Source organism: Athene cunicularia (genome assembly GCF_003259725.1).
Source record: "Athene cunicularia isolate RWA chromosome 1 unlocalized genomic scaffold, athCun1 chr1_part2, whole genome shotgun sequence".
NCBI classification, from domain to species: Eukaryota; Metazoa; Chordata; class Aves; order Strigiformes; family Strigidae; genus Athene; species Athene cunicularia.
Window position 1 is genome coordinate 37,930,878 of NW_020799092.1, and position 23,859 is coordinate 37,954,736.

At 35.4% G+C, this 23,859-nt stretch overlaps 1 protein-coding gene across 1 annotated transcript in view; it reads right to left on the reverse strand.

The window, feature by feature from the left end:
• TMTC2 (transmembrane and tetratricopeptide repeat containing 2) overlaps window positions 1–23,859 on the reverse strand; it is a 177,376-nt gene that overhangs the window by 90,205 nt on the left and 63,312 nt on the right. The window contains exon 4 of the mRNA XM_026868297.1: window positions 10,130–10,244. Coding sequence (XP_026724098.1) covers window positions 10,130–10,244 — 115 coding nt within the window. The remainder of the gene's footprint in view (window positions 1–10,129; window positions 10,245–23,859) is intronic.

The following is a 23,859-nucleotide window of genomic DNA, read 5'->3' on the forward strand; positions in this document are numbered from 1 at the left end:
GTTGTTCTATTAACAAATATTCTCTCACATACACATTTTTATATATGTGTGTGTGTGTGTGTAGTTATATATATAAACCCAAGCTGCTCAGATGCAAGACTGAATGCTGAATTCCAGCAAATTAGTTTTTTATTTCTATTTGTTATGAATGTCCTGATTGATCACTGGTTATCCCTGTGTCTTCTGACAGTACAAAGTATACTGTATTTATGAGTCTCTAGTTCTAGTTTCAGATTAAACAAAGTCAAGAAAAGGCTTAAAGGAAAATTTAAAAATAGTATATTTAGTTCAATACAATTAAGGGCTTCTGAGAGATAACTGGCTTGAATGGTCACTCATGAAGGGAGAAATACTTATTTGAATAGATAAAAAGATGATGAACATTGCATTAAACTGACAAAGTATTCCTGAATTCACAGTGATTATTAGAAGAGTTTAAAGAGCAGAGATATTTCACTTCCAAGATGAAAAAATCATGTTCTCCCTAGCGTTAAGCTCAAAAAAAAAATGCAGGCATATAAATACGATCACCAACCTCTATTCAATTACCCACAAGATGCAACAGTAAAACTAAAGTGAAACACTTCAAATTTGGTTACTGCTAAAATTAATACTGCCTGTGAAATGTCCTACTTTTCTTTTAACAGCATGTCTTATAATCCTGGTCTCAAACTACATCATTTCTCACTATTACTTCCACAGGTCTACTGTCTCATTCACCACACAGAAAGAATATAAATGAGCAATAGTTCAATATTTGCTTTTGTCTCCAATTTCTACAAGTAAAACACCACCACCTTCTTATAAATATTTACCTTTTGAGCAAAACACAAAATAAGCCTCAGGATGAAGCTACAAACTACTGTTTATTTCAAAATTCGTTCAAGAAAATCTTCAAGTCCTCAGGTCCTATATTCATCTTTGCATTGTTGTATTTCATAGCATCTAAGCAATTCCCAGGACAAAAATTATGCTGATTTTCAGCTAGGCATTACATCCGAGAGGCAAACCCGAGTTTCGGTGAAAGCACAGTTCAGCCTTGCTACCACACTGCTCAATCAGTGGACCTGGTCAGCAGAGAGAGTGAAGAAACAGCAGCCTAAGGGAAGGGCCCTGGGAGCAAAGCAGGGATCTTGTTCTTGAGGTTCTGCTGGCTGCTCCAGCAACCCAGAGTTCAGGCAGCAAATCCCATGGTTGCCACTGAAAGCGGCTGGCCCTGAAAATTGTTTACCATTGTCATGACAAACATGAAGCAAAGAGAAGGGCTCAACTGAGTAATACCTGAAAGGGAATGTGTCCTTCATTACATGGTTGCAAAAAGATCATTAAATACTACCGTAAAGGTCTGTTCTTTCCAAAGAAGCTGAGAAGTGGAACTCAACTACCTATGCAGTCTCTTATGTTACATTAACAGCTCTTCAGCAAGCTTCAGCTGAAAGCTTGATTATATATTCTTTCCTTCTCCTTCAGAAATAGGTGAAGTACAGGTTATTTTGTCACAGAAACACTTCCTGTTTTGTTGGAGTTGAGTGTCTTTCACTTCAGAATGGAAGCCAAAGCCACCAGAGGAAATTTCAGTATGCCTCCTGTGTCTTATTTTCACATGCTTCAGCATTTACTATATTCCAGCTAGAGAATTTTTATTAAAAATACTCAAAATTACTTTAAAATCACTAGAAATAAAACTGAAGTGTCTTTATAAAGATACATTAAGGGCAAAACTTCAAATAAAACTTTTCTGTGCCAATTCAACTAGAGAATTGCAAAATGTCTATAAAGCAAACTGACCATGGCTATACAGAAAGAAGTGTCGTGTCATAGGCTAGGAACTAATAGCTGCATAATTACCATAGTCAGCTAAGCTTCAAAAAAATGAGACGCCTAGCTAAAGAACAGAGGAGCATGGACAGAGGCAGATAAAGTGAAACCCACAGACAGTAACAATGAAAGTCTGTGACCTCCTTGGAGTTCTTAGCATCTGCTTATTCAGCCCCATTTTGATTGTCCCAATTCCTTCCTTCCCTCCTTAGACACCTGTTTTCCTCCAGCTGGTTGCTAGGGTTGAAGTCAGCAACTGGCAATGGCAGATGGAGTCTGTACTTCCTTGTCTAAGGACTCTCAAACCTTTTAGACAAAAACTAGTTCCCTTCCACTCACCTGAAAAGGAGTAAAAAAAGATTTGGTGCACACAGATTTCCATCTTTTTTTGTGTAGGAAAAAAAAAAAAAAAAGACTAAATATTTAGCCAAAACTTTCTGATCTGGCTAGTAACTTTATCTAATTGCACAATCAAACAATTTAAAGGTTTTTTGTCATGCTTATTACTATGCTTTATTACACTGAAGTCATCTTGAAAAGTTCAGGGTGCATTTTTAAAGCTCAAGAAATATACAGTTCTACTCTATTTCTTTTTAAATGAGATAGCTGATTTTCATCTCACATTGCCACCTCCTTTGTCTATAGTAAATTTGTCACTTCCTTTGTCTACAGTAAATTCAGAAAAAATGTTTTCTCTGAGGGAACAATCTCTAGGCGCAGAGGAAGAACGTCCCTCAGCTGGAGTCCACACCTTGTGGGCTCTGTGGAGTCTCCAGTAGCTCACCCCTCCCAGTGGCTGGGGCAGATGGCTGCATAAGCAAGTTCCTCCTGTAGCCGGGAGTGGATCTGTTCTTGACATGCCTTTCCACTTCTCTGTTTATACTTCAAAATGGTAACTGCTCTTTGGAGACTGCTAGCAGAAGGGGAAGTAGCAGACAGAAAGAATATGAAAGCAGTGATATAATGCAAAGCATTGAACGTTAAGCCAGTGGTGGAGCAGAGCAATTGGCATGTGTTGAGTACATACCTATCTTTTGGGGTTATAGAGACACAAAGCCTTCCTTCTTCCTTATGCAAGGATGAACAAAAGGAAAGCCCGTCCTTGAAATAAGGATGACTGATACAGAAGAGTAAGCTCAAGTGATAAACTTGGATGAAAAGCTTGAAGTCGTCTGTCACTTTTTAATAAACTTTCTACAGTTGCTAAGAATATCAATCTAGATAAATTAAAAAAGCATAACCCCAAAATGTCGTGTCCCCCCCCCAAAAAAAAAAAAAAACCACAAAGGAGCAGTTGCTTCAAGTTTGCAATTCCAAAGCACTTTTTTCTCTCCAGTCCACCTCCCAGTCGTAAGGGACACAAATTGTTACCTGAAACATGCAACTTCCGTTCAAAGAAAATTTACTGACATAACTGGGAAAAAGTGAAGTCTATCAGATGGAGGTAGGGTGGGGAGGAAGTCAGTGGTTCCTTTAGCCTAGTAAGAAAAGTACTGTGGAAGAATAAAGTTTCTCCCTAGAAACACATGAAGATGAAACTACTTGGAAAAGAAAAAGCTATTTAAACCATAGGACACCAAATAAATAGTTATAAATTCTCCATGAATTAATTTAGGAACCATTAGGAGACAGGTTCTAACTATCACAGTAGCAATATTCTGGAATAACCTTACAACAGGATTTTTTTCCTTGCATTGCTTTTAGCTAATTTTACAGTGAAGTGTGAATCATTTAAGAAATGAAGGATATGTGCTGATTGTCTTGTAAGAGTAGCAGACTTCACCCAGTGACTTAAGAAGTGTCTCAGAATCCTATCTGTCTAATAGAAAGAAAAATAAAAATAAATTAAAAAAACAGTGAAAAAAATTTTGGCTATCTAGAAATTATGCACATCACTTCTATAAGCAGAATTGCTTACTTAATTTGTGCAGAAAAACATTTCCCCAAAAAGAATTATTTGCAGTCATGCTCAATTCCTTAAGCTGCCACCTTTTACCTATCTTGTCTGACCAGTAACTTGAAAAATCTTCCTGTCAGCCTTGGTTTTGACATGAAGTCACTGAATACTAATGGAACAAAACTATTTTCGGGGACTGCAAAACAGTCACAAAATATAAACAGGCAGTAGACAGTCTACCATTTTTCTCAAGTTACATATTAATTTCTTCCTGTTGTAGTCCTATTAAAGCCAGCTGGTCTTCTTACAAAGCAAACTCCTCAGTAACTAAAGCTGGCATAAACTGACCAAGTACAATACACAGGAACCATAACTGTCATCATGGCAAACATGCATGTTAGTGAAATATTTTTTAAATTTTCAAGCCGGCTACATTAAAATATTCTAATCAATTTATTTTTTTTGGTAGAGGATAACAGCTAATAAAGGACCTGTTAGCTATTATATTGCCATGACTGCAGTTCATCCATGCCTCATTTCATCCCACTGATTTCAGGAGGTATTATCTACAAAGAATTGTATTTAACTAAATGCTACACTGTCAAAGAAAGAAAGAAATGGAAGAAAATCCTCTTTTATCCCCCACACTGATGTGTCTCTAGCCATGCAGCACTGGAAGATGTGCTTTGCCAAAGGCAACTCTTTCACTGTCATTTGCAAAACTAGTGGGTGGAAAGACAGGTATGGATTCTACAGCAGCCCAGGACATGAAACCATTAAGTCTGGTCTTTAATTAAGGCTTTTTTTCTTTTGTTTTTTTTAAGTGAACCATTTAGCTACACAGCCAAATGAGTACTAACCTTCTGTAAGAGTCTACAGCTAGATTTCATTAACAAGCAAGCCAATCATTAAGAGGCAGTACAAACAGGGAACATGTTTAATTTCCAATTAACAACCTGTTAGCAAATATGTAAATGGAACATAAATCCTACTTTTTTAATCAATAAGAACCCAAACAGACCCAGTAGACACTAACACAGAATGACCATTTCCTTTGCAGAGCTCACTAAGCACAGTCATCCATAACCCCATTAGTAAGAGCAATCAAAAAAAACCCAATCACCCCCAAAACAATCTCTAGTCTTTCAGATAGCGGAGTCAAAACTCTGTCATGTTCTCCTAGGGAGGAGCCTTCCAAGCACAAGCAAATTAGTCAGCAAATATAGTCCTCTTGTTTTCGTTGTTACTGGGGCAGTTTGGTTGGGATTATTACCATTTCAGCACTTCATCAACTCTCACAACCCCTGTTTCCTTAAGAGAGGGAGGACTGCCACAGGGACAAGTAGTTGCTCCTGCCTTTCTCCACCTCTGGACAATGGGCAGTGGTGTGCTGTGCCAGCAGCCCTCAAAGAAGACGTTTATTCCTCCCTCACATGCCCCAGCAGGCAACGTAGGTTGAGGGCTGGAGAGAACCTCTTACAAGAGGGGCCTTTTACAAAATTGAATGCCAACGTCTCCCATTCAGTTTGGGAGTCTGACAAATATTTTCCTAATTTTATAAAATGGACAAAGTTTATGTAAGGACTATGAACCACCACAATTTCAAACACTGAGGCATTGAATAGTTAGGTCACTGAATGTATTTCAGCTCTCAATATTACCAACAAAAATACCTACTTCATACAGGCCCTACAAAAAGTCCCAGAGCAGAGCTCTGCACTACAGGACACCACTGATCACCAAAGCCACCTTTGGGTGCTACCTCAAAAGCCAGTCTCACAATATAGCAAGATTTTATCAAGGCAACTTTCATTACAGTAAGACACAAATTTCAGCTGCTGTCTTTGACAGAATAAGAGCTATCTGGCAAAGCAGAGATTAATTCCAAACAAGTTTGTAACAAGTTCACATTCACAGCTGAGGGAAAAAAAAAAAAAAATCCTCTTTGCTTTTTAACTTCACATCTGCATTATGAAAACTTGTGGGCTATCAAGGAAGAGGAACCATAACCTTGACTCATTTCCTGCTACGACAAGTGGTGCAGCAACTTTGTCCGGGGCAGACTCAAATACAGTTCAACTAGTGTTAGGTTAGCCAGCTTTTAGAGCTTTTCATCTCTGATAGCTCAGCAAAGGAGAATTTTATGCCAGCACCCTTAAAAGACAGAAGCAGAGGGAACACAATTTCAGATGTTATATAGGCTAACAACAACAGGCAAGGAAGAACGTTGCTCACATTGATTTTTACCCGAGGATGTGGGTAATATAAACCACATATAAACCATTTCTGCAATCCCAGACTTTACAGAATTAAAATTTCAGCTACTGTTGAAGACTTTACCTAACAGAAATCTAAGAAATCCACATTTGCAGACATAATACCCTAAGTTTGTCAAAGTAAAGTTTATTGAAATTCATATTTTGAACTTACTCAAATGAATTAATTTATTTGAATAATAAACTTGTACACACAGCCCTATATTAAAGGCAAAATGAGATATTTTGAGAGAGGAGCAAGGGGATGGCTGTTTGGTAGAAATTTATCCTTTATAGGTCATTGTATACTCAAAAAATACAACATTTAAAGTAATTAGTACCATTATAAAGTAATATTCAATATCTATGTAAGATGCAAACATCCTCAAGACCAGCTGAAACTCAAGGTAATATAGAACAGATGACAAAAGAATACTCTAAGCAGAGCTAGGCCTAAATACAAGAGAAATAATGTATACGAAACTGTCTTTTGACAGATATGCAATTTTATTTTAGGCTTTAATTAGAAGCAATTTGAAACAATACAAAAAACCCCATAAGCTTTAAGTAACAATCATAAGACAACAAAGACTGAAAACCCTAAACATACTAGTTTGGTTTTAGTGTACTGACCATTGCCTAGTTTGGGAAAACAAACTACTGGTTTTCTACAGCTCTGTCCTTGGTACTTTACAATATTAAAATACTGTATTTCTGTTACTGCATGTACTGTACTGGATTTCTCTGTTTAAAAAAAAAGGCATGGGAAGAGATCTCACTTTATGCTGATTTACCAGCCTATGAAATCTAGCTGAAATCAGCAGTGCTACTTAGCTTTGAGATTTATTTGTAACAATTAATTGCTGAGCAGTCTCAAGACATGACAGGAGTTATTTATTATAGGAGGCCACTTTGTATGTGTTTTTGAAGTACAAACTACCTTATTAGTCATATTGTAACACATTCTTCATCTACAGTATAAAACAGCTAGGAAAATCTCAAATGCTTTCAGAGTTGCCAGAAATTTACCCCCTGACTTTCCCATGAGAGTTTCAGAAAACAAGCTTCCAAACAAGAATTCAAGTCCTTAGCCTGAGCTTAAGTTTTCTAAATTCCAGGCCACAGATCCTATCTTCAAGACAGTCTGGGTCATAAGCTATCCTGAGGTATAAACTATGCATAAATGTAATCCATATTTATTTGGATCTGAGAAAATGTCAACAGAACATATCTAATGCAGTGATGAACCACCACCCCAGTATTAATGTAAACGAGCTTTTTTTTTTTTCCCCCTCTTCTGTTTTATAAATGAAAATAACAACAAAAATTTTTCTGCTGGTCTCTAAAAATTTAGGAATGTATTTAAGGTTACAGAATTGACACATTTAAACATTATGGGAAATGACACGTTCAGAATCAGACAAACCTTCAAACAGAGATTATGTAATTATGTAATCTAAATTAATGCAGTTTGAATTGTCCTAAATGGCAAAAGTAGCTGTAACTCAGAGCTATAAAGTATAACTTTATGTAAATAAAGATGTAAAGTCAGAAAATAATAATATACCACTGAAATAGGCCATTAATCTGTTAATTTCTCTAGATTTTAATACATTAATAAGCCAACTGCTAAACCAAACTCACATTTCAATTTCTTGAAAAAGGAGAGATCATCAAATGCTTCTATTTATGTAGCTTCTTTCTTTGATTGTTACTCATTAAAAATTGTGAGCTAATCTTTAATAATTTGTTCCTCAACCACATAGAACTTTGATTTGTTATTGCTGTGTATGAACACGGGGCTGGATATGTCAATTCATTTCTATCAAATTTTGAAGTATAAGTGCTAAGAAGAAATAAAGAGCGTGTGAGACTACTATATACTTAGGATATATTATGGCCAAAATACAGTAATTAGAAATTACTGTAAGGGTACTTTTTTCCTAAAGTTCTACCAAATGACTTTTTTAGTTTCGAAGACACATACTAAAAAACAAATCTAATTGGCCTCTTGTGAGCACATATAAGACACATTTTTCCATTACAGTATTTTCTGTAAAAGACTCCCATAGAACTGCATGCCAAGTATGGGCTGAACTTGCAAGAATTTATGCTTAAATTAATCGATTCATTTCTGGTCTTGTAACATCAAAGTCCACTCACAACCCAGTTTTCATGCTGGATATGGAAGTATCCAACACAGGAAAAGACTACAAAACCAATAAAATTAAATATTTTTCAAATTCTATTGAAGAACTAATGGTTTTGTGAAGTTTAAAAAAAAAATAAAACAAAGGATTCTCTTGCATTCAAGATAGTAGTAGAAAGGTTAAGATTTTTTTTGCATATGCAAATGATTCTTTTTTGCATATGCATACACATACTATATAGTAAACACTTCCCTTTGAATATACTTCCTTTAATTTCACAGATATGTGTAATGTAACTTCATGCCCCATATATTCCAACCAGCATTTCAGTTAAAATCCTTTTACACAAATTCAGTAGAATTTGTGTAAAAATTTTCTATACAACAGCAGTGAAGGTTTTGTATATCAGTGGAAAGCTGGAAGATTATCTGAGAACAGAAAAACTAGTGAAATTTGATTTCTTTTATATCTGTCCTCAACCTGTCTTTATTGCCCAATCCTCTTCCCTCTTCTTACCCATTAACAACTTCAGTTTCCCTCTATGACACAGTAAGAGACAAAAGTACTGTATAGGCATACAAAATATTTTAATACTTATAATTTTCATCCCAAAATTAATGGCATATGCGAAACTTAGGAGTATCGATCTTGTCAGGTTTTTTTCCTACAATCTTCTGCTGAGTTCAGAAGGTATTTTTTAAATGTAAGAAGTAGTTTTTTCTTGAAAACATACTTTTCACACTTTCCAGTGCCTAGCAGAGACAAAAAAAGATGTGCATACATCTATGTGTCTAATTGCATGATTATTAAAAATATATTTTGAGATATTAATTTGATTTTGGAAAATAAATTCTATTGTTAAATTAATTTGAGTTTCTAGTATGTCTAACTGTAAGGCAAATTAATGAAATGGGCAACTTCTTGCTAAATAAGGAAAAATAAGAAAAAGTCTATTACGTTAAACTTCATTTTCAGATATTGTAAATGACAATTTTAAATTGGAATTACAGGCAGAATATTTTTTGTTTATTCAAGAGGCTTACTATTTGCATTTAATTTTTGCACACGTTTCTCACACATACATACTTTTCTGCGACACACGGGACGTTATTTTCATTCTACTACCTAATGCATGGCAATCACCTGGATTTTGTTCTCTGCACACATCATAGAACAACAGCATATGGCTATTGAAGTGATGAGCCTGTCTCACACCAGAGCCCCGCGCTGGGGGCTGGGGGTTGGCAGGAGGGGAAGGAAGTGAGAGCACTGGCACAATGAGCCATACTGAGCAGGGATCCGGTAAGATGCACAGCCCAGACACCTGGAAAATCAGTCCCTTCCCCATTGAGGGATGCCACATGATCACACCTCAGGGAGAAGCTTAGCACAACACTAGCTTCTGTGTTCATTATTTGATATGTTGAGTTGGGAAATCTTTTTCTCCACTATTTAATTATTTTGATGCTCATAGTATTTGTTCTCTTACCTACCTACAACAGGATTCTAGTCATTCATCTTTCTTGAACCTACACTGCTCTTAAGTCAGTCACAGGAGAAAATATTCTTTTAACATTTCAGGCCTCTGGAGCTAACAGAGGGTTACTGGCTTATGCTACGAAGTGCTTACACCCACTCCCCCTAGCAAGCGTTATTCAGACTTGAAGTCTAAATAACACCTCTATATTTTAGCCGAGTCAGAAACAGATGGAGTACTACTGTTGCCAGCTCATCTATCTGTACTTTGTTCAGTGTGGGGTTTTTCTCATTCTTTAAAGCAAACAGATTTACTTGTAAGTTTACCTTCTCAATACCCAATACTTGCATATACAATAATGTTGACCAAGAGTAGGTTCTGTCCACCCCCACAGTTTAAGGAGCACAATTAATGAAACTACTATTACAAAGTAACAGCTAACATCATCTCCTTTTCCAGCAAGTAAATCAATAGCTCCATTCACAACAGGTTTCACAGATGATCCAACACCAGGAAATCCATGCATACTTACAAATTATAAAGCATATCAGCCATGTTGCTGCGGTAGTACAAGGCATTTCTATAGGCGCTTTCAGCTTCAGAAATCTTGCTCTGGCTCTTGAGAACATTTCCAAGGTTACCCCATGCTGTCAAGAGGAGAAAACAGTATTCAGAAAGAGCTACAATCCAATTACACATGACAGAGTATCTGAGTATCGGGAAGTTCCTTAGGGAGACAAACCCCACAAAGAAACTATTTTTATGAAAGGGGTGGAGAGGTTGGTTGGTTTTTTTTCCTCCCAGTTCTCTAGATCTCTGCATCTTACTGTAAGACTCCCATTTCGTAGTGGTGATTTACATACATTCTCATACACATAGCTTTAGGGTGGGAAAAGGATCTCTAAAAACAAAATATATCTCTATGCTTTAGAAACTACTATAGCAAAGGGAAAGGACCATTTTATTTTATATCACCTCTAAATAAGAATCTCCAGAGTAAAATGTGGAACCAGGGCATCTTTGTAGTTTTAGTGTTTTTTTAAGCCTATCTACTCTAAACAGCAAGAAATTTTCCCAGAGTAGACACAGCTCTCACTGAAGTATGAAAACTGACAAATGATGCAGGAATTGAAATAACAGTTAGATAAGTAACCAGGATTAAAAGTATGCCATATGGATATAAACATACTAAAATGCATTTTTTTTCTACTTGGAAAACATGTGGTTCCTTTCCCCACAATTTATTATGTGCTTTTATATCCCATCTATAAAAAACTTGAGGTAAAAAAATATTTAAGTCTCCACATGTGTTCTGTTTGCAGTTTTGTTGAGTGGCACAAAAACTGTACTTACAAAAGAAACTGGAACTAATGTTTTATAGGAAACACAGCCCCTGTTATTCATAATTTAGGAAGTTAATTTAACTGGCATTGTAATTATAGTCTATGTGTACACTTGAAAAAACACATTATGCTTATAAATACATCAAAGTTGTTTCATAAAATATTTCTACTTTCACAAGTATTTTTCTTTATGAGCAGGAACAATGGGAAGATTATGCATGTCCTTTCAACTAAACACAATATATGGCAAACTCTTCTTCCCCCCAGATGCACTAACTTAAACATTAGGCTCAAGGAGCAGTTAAGCTGCTGCTGCAGTTACTCAAGCCCTTTTTTTACAGGAATTTGTATCAATCCTGTGTAATGAAAACTTTGAATGCAGTTTTAACATAACACTGCTAAAGAGGTTCATAATTATTTCAGATGTGTGATATTTCCTTAGAAAGTGCATGGCTTCCAAGCTGCTGTGGTTTGCTGCAGAAGCATCCTGTCACAGGGATGGAAACAGCAGCAAACACAGAGGGGGTTTTTTGGTGTTTTTTTTTGGTTTTTTTTTTTTTTCCCCTGAGCAGATTAAACTAAACATTTCTGGGGAAAAAAAAATGATGGAATTGTTTTAGGATTCACAAAAATAATGTCACCCAACTGTGCACAACATATTTTGTAAACACAAAGAAAAAAAAATAATTTCCATGAGAAAGGAAGTTATTACTTTTGTGAGTCACTTCATTTTAGCCTAGAATTTAATGAAAGAAATAATTCAAAAGCTATTTATCCCTAGACTGACAAATGTCACAAAAATGTTCCATCATGTTCTTGCATAATGAAATAAAGCTGCTAAAAAGATTCAGATTTACTGTTTTACTCTTAGCTAGCATGTCTGCAGAATTCTGAATGTATTTCCCTATTACTGCTACTGTTCTTTTTTACACGTAGAAAACATTTCTGAAGCTGCAATTAAGGTACAAGACTAATCAGCTTGTAAGGCATTAACAGTTGTAAGAAAGACAGAGCTTTTTTTAAAAAACAACCCAAACCCTCATTTGCGAAAACACACTCTGGTGTTGCTTCTGCAGCATATGATCATCCAGTTTCCCATAGTTGTATGTTCCATATAATCTGTAGCTACTTCTGTTTTCACTCCGATATCCCATTACATCAAACGACCATTTGGACTACGGATAACAACTTCCTGCTATATAGTTACTTGCTCCCTACCACTTTGAAGCTCAGTAAATGAAAGGATCTATAGAAGAATGATTCAGTTCATCTTTTCTTCTGTTAGGCTGGAAAAACCCTAATAACACTGTTAAATATAATAGTTTCTCTACACTTCATCTCATGCTGTACCCTCTATTATTTATCTGAATTAATAAAATTTTAAAGCAATACATTATTTTACATTCTGGAAAATAATGGGTCAAGTTTTAAATATCAGTCAATATTTAATCTGCATTATCCTATTTGAAATGTATTCCATTTAGACTTTTGTCTAAACTTATAAAACTGCAAATCATTAATTCAGTTAAATGTGATACACAAGAAGAAGTAATAGCAGCAGAAAATAGAAAACATAAAACACAATAATCTCACAATTTATCATAAAAAGAAACATGAAAACCAAGATCTTTTAACCTCCCCAAACTATAAGCTTGGTATAAACCTTCACATATGTTTAAATACAGAATTAGTTAGATGAATGACCTAGTTTTGGATGGAGATGACACATGGAACATTTTGTAGAATAAATGCTTATTTGTAGAGATCATACTCATAGCCCTGGACATTACAAAAAGCTATTATCTGCAGAAACCACATCCTTGTGGCTGTTGGTGTATGAGGGAGAGAAAAAGGGGATGGTCAACATGGAAAAAAGGCTACATCAGCTACTCAAGGAACTTCACTCCTGTTTGTCTTAAGTAGTGCAACTAAGGAAAATCAAATAATATTAATTATTAACTACAGCCCTAGCATCCAATTTCTCAATCCATATCTCAGGACAAATGTATCCTGTGAAACTGTAACAACATGGGTTCAACTATGTGCTCATTCAGAAATAAAAACAATTTGAATGAAGCCACATGCCTATTAAAAACATACCCTACGACTACAGCTAAATTTCAGCACTCAACTATTTTCCACCTGTACGTGGCAAGAAATTAAAAATTAATATTCTCAAAAGAAACTGGGGCAGTAATTCTGAAATTTAAAATTTATTTTTATTTCACTTATTTTTGTATATATAATTTTCATCTTAAATCTGTAATACCTGAAATTGCAAAAGGGAACATTTAATTTTCAGAAGACACTAAAGTCGTTTATGTATACACACACACACACACAATTTAATCTTTAATTACAAATTCATTTTTTCCCGTATTGGACACCCTATTCAGTGCAAGAGGAAAAACCAAGCTGTGAATTAAATAGCTTTGTAATATTTATTTTTGGCCTGCTGCTTAATTCCCTGTGCACCAACAATGAGACCAAAACAGTCCCAGGTCTTTTAGAAATAATACTCCATCATAGCATGGGAACAAAGGTAACATTCACATTATCTCACACACCTACAAAACAGTCAACCCATTCAAACTTCACTTCATTGACTACTTTTCCATAGATCATACTCAATATAAATGGACACATTAAAAATTAAATCCATTTCATCGTCTTGTATCCTAAGTCAATTATAAACTGAAAAATGTCCTGATGCTCGAGAATTCCTATGCTAGTTACATTTCCTCACAGGAAAATGGAACATTTTAAAGGGGTTTCGTTGCTGTTGTGTGGGTTTTTTAATAAATAGCAGAAAAAAAATCACATAGCATTAAGTAGGAAAAAGATCAATCTAAGTGTTATCACTTTGGTCATATCAAAATAGATTTCTATTAAACTTTAAAGATGACATGTCACCTTGCAGTTAGAGTAGGTCAAGTTTTCAGGCATTTAATTGCTTTCAAGATGAAAATGAATATGAGAAATTCTGGCTTCAAATTTAACATGATTAATTTCTCAACTATCTCACTGAAACTGAGGATTAAGATTTAAGAAGCCTGAAAAATACCAGGTTTGGCATTTTAAACCTTCTTTAACCACCTTCATTCTGGAAGAGAGCAAGATAAACAACAGTGAGGCAGGAACAATGTTGTCCAATCTAATCTGCATGGATTTAAGAAGTATGTTTTACAAAAAGAACAGTGGAAATTTCAGTTTATGGTTAAATTATGAAAACAAATAAGAAATGGAAATGAATGTGTGCAAATATCTTCATTTAAATAAATCTTTCCCTTTCTACTGAATTGAGGATCATGCCATGCTATCCCGTGAAATGGAAACAACAAAGCAACAAAGTTTCAGAGAAAAGCACTGGGGTGGTATAAAAACATGTATGTTGATCACTTGATCAAATAGTTTGCTTACTAAAAAAAAAAAAAAATCACAAATCATTACCAAAGATAACCCAAAGTATTAAATGAGGAGTCTTCTTCCTGCCCATCACACCTATACAATCCATGAAAAATGAGGTAATAATAAAATCCATTTGGAAACTCACAACCTATTTAACATATCTGTTGTCAAACATCCAACTAAAATCCCCTATTAAATCACTGAAATACAACATAGCACACTTTTAAAAATAATATAGGGGAAAAAAAAGGAAAATGCTGTCTTTCCCAGTATGTTATGCCAGGAGGCAAAACACTGCCTTTTGAAAAACTTACTAGGAGGAAACATACTTGAAAACTGATGAAATAAAATGTAGGACTAAAAGTATAAAAAAATTATATATTAAATTCACTAATTCACATCAACAAATTATTGAAGTTTTGTAGGACTGTTCTCACATTAAACTATCAGACAGTCACAAAAACTTAAATCACAAACTGATGAATGCATCAAAAAATGTGAACTTCATTATTACTTGAGTGAAACAAACTACTTGAAAAACACTAAAGCCTTGAGGGTACAGTCAAGTCATTTGTAATAAACTTGTCAGCAGTTCAAATCTAGCAAGTCTAATTCACAGAAAAACGCACATCAAGCCAAGAACATTTCTATGAAGCTTTACAGATATTTGTGCATTATTTACTGTTCTTTAGCTTGTGAAATTAGTAACAGCAGTTCCAGTTTGCATTCCTTTTCTTTACAATCCTTCTACACTTCTCCTGACTCATCTATGAAAAAGAAGTGGATGTGTAACAATTATCTCTATTTTTTTTATAAACAAACTTTAGGGATGAAGACATGCTATTCTAGAAAAACAACCCTTCAATTCTTTTTTAGGGCAATTACATATGGTTTTTTGGAAGTACTGTAAGAGGTTTGTTGTTCTCTACTATCACAATTGCATTTATGCTCCCATGTAACAGCTGTGAAAAAGATGTTCGTGGGCAATATTTATGACAAAGGATACTAACACAAGAATCTCAATACAGTGGGAGTTCAGAAACTGAATACTTGATTGTAAAAAAACAGTAGCACAGCAGAAAATCTGAATATTATATTTGAAAAAATAACCCATTTTAGAGCTGTAACAATTTATTTACCAATGTAAATATTTGCATGATCCCATTACAGAGAGGGACAGGATAAGTAATTAAAAAAAAAAAAAAATCCTGTCCTACTCCGAAGTGGAAGTAAAAAAAAAAAAAACACTTAGAAATTCTTTTCATGTTCAACTTCCGTACAGAAACAGCATTTGTCTTTTTCTGTTAATTCTGAGTAGTACTGATCTCTGTCTTCCCTTTTGGAAGGAAAGCCTACCTGACACATATGGCAACGGACAAGAGTGGAGAGCAAGTATGACTAAGAACATAACAACCAACCCACTTTAACTTATGTAAAACCCCTTAAAGAGCAAAGACGTGCAATTTTGAAAATACTCCACAATTCTAAAATACATGAAAAGACAATAAAAGAAAGTATTTTTGAGTCTAATTCTTACAGGTCATTCTGTGCATTGCATAAAATAGGCTTTTATCTGACGGGCTTTTGAGGAATGTTTTTATTACCCTTCCCTCCAAATAAAAGAATGAGAAGAGGAAGACGTCATTGTACCTCTGCCAAAAATGGGGGTCAAAAGAGCGCTATGGTGATTATCAACACAGTTATCAACACTTTAGAGATGCTTTTACTTTACACTGTGAAAGTAACGTTGATTGCTATCAAAACATGCTATATCAGGTTGATGAACAGTGGCCCCTCCTCCACATTCTCCAACTATTTTACACCTAAATCATCAGTACTCTGAACTCCATGAAAATGTTATTTCTGACCCTCTGTTTAATTTGCAGACATTATATTTCCACTCTCATTAAAGATGATTAAACATGTGGGCTAAATACATGCTGTAGAGCTCCGAAGAAGCAACCTTCTCAAAACCTGTTGAAATTCTTAGCCACTATCCCTGGTAAGATATTTATTTGGATGATAACTAAAGGGTGAGAATTCTAATTTTACTTTTCTTAAACACTTTCTTCTGTTTCCAAAAGGATTTTCCATTTGCTTCTCTTCCCCCTTCCAAGGCTTACAAATCAACTAAAAGTAAGCTATGCACATTTTACAGAAATCAATTCTTCGGTACAGCACACTAATAATATCTTGGTCAGAGCTTCAATATTTGAAATTTGCATTACAGTTGGTGCAAATTTTTATGTTTTCATTCATTACCACTTGTTAAGAAAATCATAGGAAAAACGGTTAGAACAGTTTGACAAAATTATAAAACATTACAAGGAGGAAAGGGTACTAATTAAACTTCCCACTTTGACATGTGAAGTTTCCTGAGAATTTAATCACAGTATGACTTATTTTCAGTGGGTTTTCTTCCTCAAATTAGTTAGTTAGGTAGTTACCGGTGTACTGGAGTCAAATCTGAAAGAACTAAAATAACTTTATGGAAAACTAAGAATTTTTACTACTTTCCAGGTAATGCTTCTGGTAGAGTGACAAAAATATCATGGGGAAGATGTCTTTGGCCTTTACTACACCGTGAGTATTACAGAGTTTCAGTTTATATGGCACTGTCACCATAAAAGGTTTGATGAACAGTAAATAAACTTCTAAAAGTTTGGAGCATAAAATAAAACCAAAACCAAAGTGAAATAACCTTTTCTCGTTTGCTATTAACTTTTATGTGTACTTAATTCATGGAGCATGACAACCCAGGTTTCCAGTTTAGGGCGCTCTTTTTTTTTCTTTTTTACCATCTGTTCTTAACGCTTTTTCATTTTTCACTATAAATCACTACTTTACAGCTATCAGTATGAAAGTCATAAATTACAAGCATTCACATTGCCACCTCACCCTGTAGCAATATCACCACAATGTAGGCAGTCAAGCGCAGTAGCATGTTGCGAACCTCTCAGCTATACAGTAAAGGGGAGCAAACAGAATATTGCATATTTTTGGAATTTTCACTAAGTATGTTTTTCTATTCATTCTTAGCACTGACACTGAATATTTCTAGATCAGATATTCTATGAACCAAATTGTTTTGTTTTACCACGTATCTGAAGTTCCACATTAACAGCTGTTTCAGCCATGTTACCCTGCAGAGAGCACTGGACCACTGTTAAGGTTACAGACTATTCAAAAACTAGAGAACTTTGTGAAACATTGCTGACAGCAGAGGATGCTTCAGTAAAAACACACTTAATGTTGTATATGGTTTGCACAGAAAAAATTTATGTTCTCAAGTTTATACCTTTAAAACAGATACATACCTGTCATTAGATTCAGCTACCTCCTGCTGAAATTAAGGCGTTGAATTGGGAATTAAAAGAGGTATATTCTATTCCCAGTTCTGTTGCTGGTCTGTTGTTATCTGTTATTCAGAAGGTTTCACCTCCTCATGCCTTTTAATTTGCATTCTTGACATTTGTTACTCATCCATTAATTGCAAGCTTTTTCTGCCAAGGATTGTAACTCACTGTGGTTTTGCATAGTGCCTACTATAACAATTCAACTAGACACTAATGGAACATAAATGTATAATCACCTCTGGAGGAATTAAGTAAAGGAAGAGGAAGTGTTCTTGCAATACAGAAGAGATGTAAGGAACATTTCACTATATAATTAGTATTGTCACAAAACGAGGGCCATAAAAATGAAGTCACAGTTTAAACATTGTGGGAAAATTGATAATTGTGTATGCAATTTATATTTTGATCTATGTTCTTAACTTCTGTTAAAGGGTCATCCCTCCTAAAACACATTTGAGAATAAGCAAAGCTTGCATATGGGTAAAATAATTTTTTTTTAAAGCTCTAAAATTTGACATTACTTTGAGTCTTTTGAGGACTTCTGAGTGTGACCTACTTCATGAAAAGTAAGTTGAAAAATTAAGGCCGATGTCTGTAAATGGAAAATTCATCCTACAGTAGTCAGTAAGTTTCCAATATCCAAATATTCCAAATTACTTTTGTTGGGTAATGCATGAAGAAAGAGCACAGCACTAGTTATATCATTCATATTTGAAAGGTTATAGCCATAGCTATAAAGAACAACAGCTTTTCCTCTTTGTCAAAAGGTTAGATTCAGCACCAGCTTATGGCTTTTTCCTTTTAAAGGTACTACTTAATAGAGCAGACTGGTGCTCCAGTCTTTAGCATTCACATTTCATCAGGCAATCACTTTGTTCTAGAGGCAGAAAAGAGTTTCATGAAAGGAGGCATGACAGGTTCCCCAATAAAAATTCTGACAGCTCAGTTGCACACTCAAAAAAAGGTAATGAAGATAGATCAAAGTTCTACATAATTTTTCTAGAATACAGACCCACTATCTCTCACAAAGATACTCAGAACATCAACCAGATCATTTTTCTTAGGTGGTTTGAAAACAGAAAAGTTCATGTAAATGTTAAAGGTTACTACTTTGAAGGTGGAACAGGTTTTGCCTAATTTCTGTGTTATGGTTTGTAAAAGGTATTTATAGTCTTCTTATTATTCCAAAGCTTATATGTTTTAAAATATGTCACAAATTCATTTATATAATTTGCAATTATTTTCTTCTAAAAACTTCACTTGTTAATAGACACATTTTGAGCAAGTTGCCTCATTTTGCTGACTCAAGCAAAAGTACCCTGTTTCTTATTTCCTAAAGGGACAAATGGTTTCCATACACCCATAATTTACGAGCTTAATCTACTTTATACATGGAGTTTGGTTTTTTTTTATATCAGTGGGTATGTGGCAATGTTGAGAAAGACTGTATCTGAGATTTACCACCTCCTGTATATTATTCTTCTTTTTATTAAGAATGTTATTTATATCATTTGTTCAACACTTCATTTCTTGATCAATTCCAGGGTTTGGAATGACAGCAGGTGAAGGCAACGTAATTGAAAACTATGCAGAGCTCTGAAAGCTATCCAACACCATGTCAGCATGGGCACTGAACCAACTGACTTTTGGCAGGCAGTGCTCCAGTTTTGTTTCTTAGTTTTGAAACCCTGACGCACATGGGTATGAATGCATGACACTCTCTACTATGCTCAGGATCACTGCCTGATATACCTGCTCCATTTGCTATGTTACAGAAAATTAACTTTTCCTCCTCAAAGGATAGCACAGTGCCTGTCATTTCAATGAACCTGAGAGATGAGACTGAGCAGCTGGTAAAATGTCCTTAGGCTTTACCATTTACTCTGTTTAGTCTAGAGTATGCGCTCCTCATTCTGCCTAGGACATACTTGCAGATTTTGGTAATCCAATTACATTAATGAACCTAATCTCAAGTGTGTGAGGGCTCCACAATCTGGCTCAATAGAAAACATCACATTAACATAGTCTTTATCAAGCACCCAGAATAAAAACAGCCATCAAAGAAAAATTACAGATACACTCACATACTCCCACTTCTCTTAGACATCCTGATTCGCTACATGTGACAGACTACCGTATGAAAAAATTCTTGCCAGTGCCTTTACTTGAGGTGCCACAGGATCAAATAACACTTCCTTACTGGTTTTAATTATGTATCAACAATGTAAAATATTTTCAGAGTCACATTATAGAAACTCTCAACAGCATAGCCCTCATTCAGTATTAGTCAACAAAGTTGAGTAAGAAACATGCTTCCCAACCACTCATCTCTCAGATGCAGTTACCATCTCACATCTCCCAAGAGCTGCTTCAGTGCAGCCAGTGTGCTACATAGACAGTCCTCCCACTTCTCCCACAAGAGAAAGACAATACTCTGGAAAAAAACCTGTCATGTAAACCAGATTCAGCCCATAAAGCCAGTGCTCATACTGCAGAACATCTAGAAAACATTCATACCAGAAATCACAACCTCACTGCAACTCTGTTCTTAATAAATAAATAAACACAACACTAACCAACACACACGTTGCTCTGGATATGTCCTCCTATTTCCCAATCTCCATACAATTCGGTTTTGTTTAATGCTGCAACTCGGACAAAGATGTTCTGATTAAGCTAAAACTACTACAAGATCACAGACTTGTTGACATACAACTCTTCTACCTTCTGAGCTGTGCTGGCACACCCCAACACATCAGGAAATAGCTTTTCATCTGACAGAAAAACAGAAGACTGATAAACAGATTCTATTTTATTTCAACGGAAATCCCACTGTCAAAGGAGATAACTGCTGGAGGTTACTTCAGGACAGTGCTTCATGATACAGGAGCTCTGGTGGAATTGCTGTTCTAAGGAATTCCTGCACCTACAATCTTCCAGGCCATTTAGTTCTGCCACCCTGTCCTTCATGCTAAAATGATTTTTGGGGAGGCTGTAGTATGAATCAGTCAAATAAACTGATCCAGGTTAGAAAAGAAAACGAGTGAAGTTCAGATAAAGGTACATTTAAAATCTAATCTAGTCACTATTCTGTTCACAGCAGAGCGCATTCACACCTTTGTTCACACAGCTTCCTTAGCTATTCATGTACTGCAAACTGCAAGTGTGTGAACACCATAAACCATTGATGCCATAAAGTTCCATATCATGACACTTCATAAGGGCCAAGAACAAAGCAGTGGACAGTGCTGACCCAAAACTCTCATAAGATAAGGAATTGTATTTTGTGAAGGTGATGGACTTAAATCATTCAAGAAAGAGAGAGGCCAAAGGAGTAGAAAAATACGAGTGGAAGAAGAGAACTCTCAGCACGCCAGACACCTCAGGATTAACCCTGAGAAACATTTCACAGCACCAAACTGAGGCAAGGAGGTGACCATGTACTAAATCTGTCAAATTACATAACTTTTTAAACAGCAGGCATGGTTCTAAAAAAAATAATCTATGATACATTTCAAAATTATCACTTATGTCCCAAGAGGTGAACTGTAAGCCAGTCTCCTGAAGAAATGTAAGGGTGCACTTAACTGACTGAAATGACAGCCCTGTTACTCGAAGCTAAAAGTAGTTGGATCATGTTGGCTCCTTTTCAGGAAAGAGGAACAGAGAGGATAGTGTCCTGGAAATGTGCCAGAGGAGCCACAGCAGGGTGAGGCAGGCGGGGAATCAGCACTGTCGTTTGTCAGACCAAAGGAATGGTCAGAGTGCTCAAAAGTCAAAGTCAGACTTTCCAGTGTCAGACTTGGAAAAGGCAAATTAATGCGTATCCAGTAAGCAGGCTTTTCATGACACTTCAAGTTGTATGGTTTTGTTTGGTTTGCTTTACATCACTTACTAAGGCAAGACAGAGCCTATGAAGGTTTGCCAGCCAAAACATATCTATACTGTTAAGGAAATATAGGTGGCAGGGAGGAAGGTGGGTCATAAAATGACCTCCTTCAGTTTTTGCCAGTAGTGAAACAAATTAAAGACACTACAATTATTAACTAGCATCTTTTATAGTCCATACTCCAAATATCTTCTCTGTTTTATGAACTGACAGAAACGTTCACTGTGCTAGAGTTCCAAGCAGAGAAGGAAATGACATTGAGCACTCAGTCCCTCTATTTTGTGATCTTTTCTGTAATTTAAAACAAAACTATAAGCAAGCCTTCTGTGCATACTATAACTGCATCAGCCATCATCTAATTTTTGCATGTGTGAGGGCTGGCAATGATAACAGTCCAAACTTAACTGTTAATACACTCCCTGTTACAAAGGAAGGGTATTGGAAATACTAATAAAATACTTGTATTTATCTATGTACACTGGGATTTTACACTGACAGAAGAGGTACTGAGGCATGTGTGTAAATTACTGTCCTGTCCACATTAAAGGTTAGTTTATCAGATTTATGTAATGAAACCTCAGTGTGTACTGGTATGAAATCCACTGAAGACAGGAAAATTAAGACATGTAATCTATGGTGAAAATCACTGTGTAAAGAAAATTTTTTCATAGCTGACATACTTTGAAAACAAGCTAAAGTAATGAAACAATTGGATGACTCTCTAATATATTTAAACAAACATGTTCAGCTCTCCCTTGGAAAAAAAACAGGCTAGTTCCATACGACACACAAATATGGTCTACGTCTTGACTTTTAATCACACTGGACAATAAAATCTATAATTTTCTGGCAAAGAAAATAGGAAACTTAACCCATTTCACTTGATATACTTAAAAAAAAAAAAACAAACAACAAACTTGCCAAAACTAATCCCTCCCTGACCGGGGTGGGGTTTTTTTTTGCACTGTAGTTTTTAGCACAGATGAGATTGTTGAATGATTTGCAGAGCACCTCAGGGAAGGCGGAGAAGAAATAACAGTCTGATGAGTCCACGTCTCAAAACAGAATACAGTTCATGTCTCAAAATTGTTTATTTCTTTAAATTCTTAGTATATGCAAAGAGGGAGAAAGTCTAGCTAGTAGTTAATAACAGATTCTCTTCCTATCCCACTGCTATTTAGGATTCACAGATTAGAGATGCTGTTGGACTACATTCAAGGAAAAAAAAATAGTATCCTTGTTTCCAGTCCTCTAAATATATAAAGGAAGAATATTGGGCTTTCTGGTATCTTGCTGCAGGTGAAGCACATATCCCACAGTGATGGGTTTGAGAGGAAATTACAGTACTACTGAGGAACTGAGAGCGCACTGTCACTGGAGAATAAATTCAGACCTTGAACTGAAGTGTAAACCACTTTATTTCAGCTCTCCAAAATATTTAGCATAACCAGACTGTTTTGCAGATGCTAGGCTGCCTGTGGGATGCTCAGATGCTCTAGATAGCTATGGCTGTTGCCCAAACAACTTACTAATGGCCATTCCTTCTAGACTTTCTAATCATTCAGGGCAGCAGTACCACCCATTTAGAAGGCACTACACTATTTTCAGAGTAGTCTTTTTATTTATTTTTCAAGCAATTCTATGCAGTTCACTTACCCGTTGAGTCTTCTCTTTTAAAACTATTATGAGTGGCAGATAGAAAAAGTATTTCCTATTTATTTCAAGAACTCTGAAGCATCCTGTACCTTTATCCTTCAAATTCTGCCATTGTTTAAATTAAAAAAGACATCAAATTTATCATGGCATATCCTACATAATTTATATATGGGAATAACAGATTTATATAGCCATATAAATTTATATATTCCTAATTATATTTTTTTAATATTTAATTATAAACTTTGAATCTTTTACTTATATACGACTTTCATTATCGGGTGCATTTCCCCATACAGTAGCTGTTATAAGGGTTATTACTGATGGTCGGAAACATTTTACAGCACTGACACAAGGTATACTACCTTTACACCAATTACTTCTTAAAAAAAAAATCCAAACTTGAGCTTCTGACTAACACTGAAAGCAAGAATATTCAAAGAAAATATCCATGCAACATTTAGTCAAAAGATTAAATACCAGAAAATTCTGGTGAAGCTGTTGGGAAAATTGATGATTACTTGATGTTATGTTTCTCTAACAAATACTTCTAAAAAAGTTGATTATATAGTATGCCAAGAATCACTATAATGACTGTATCCTGATATTT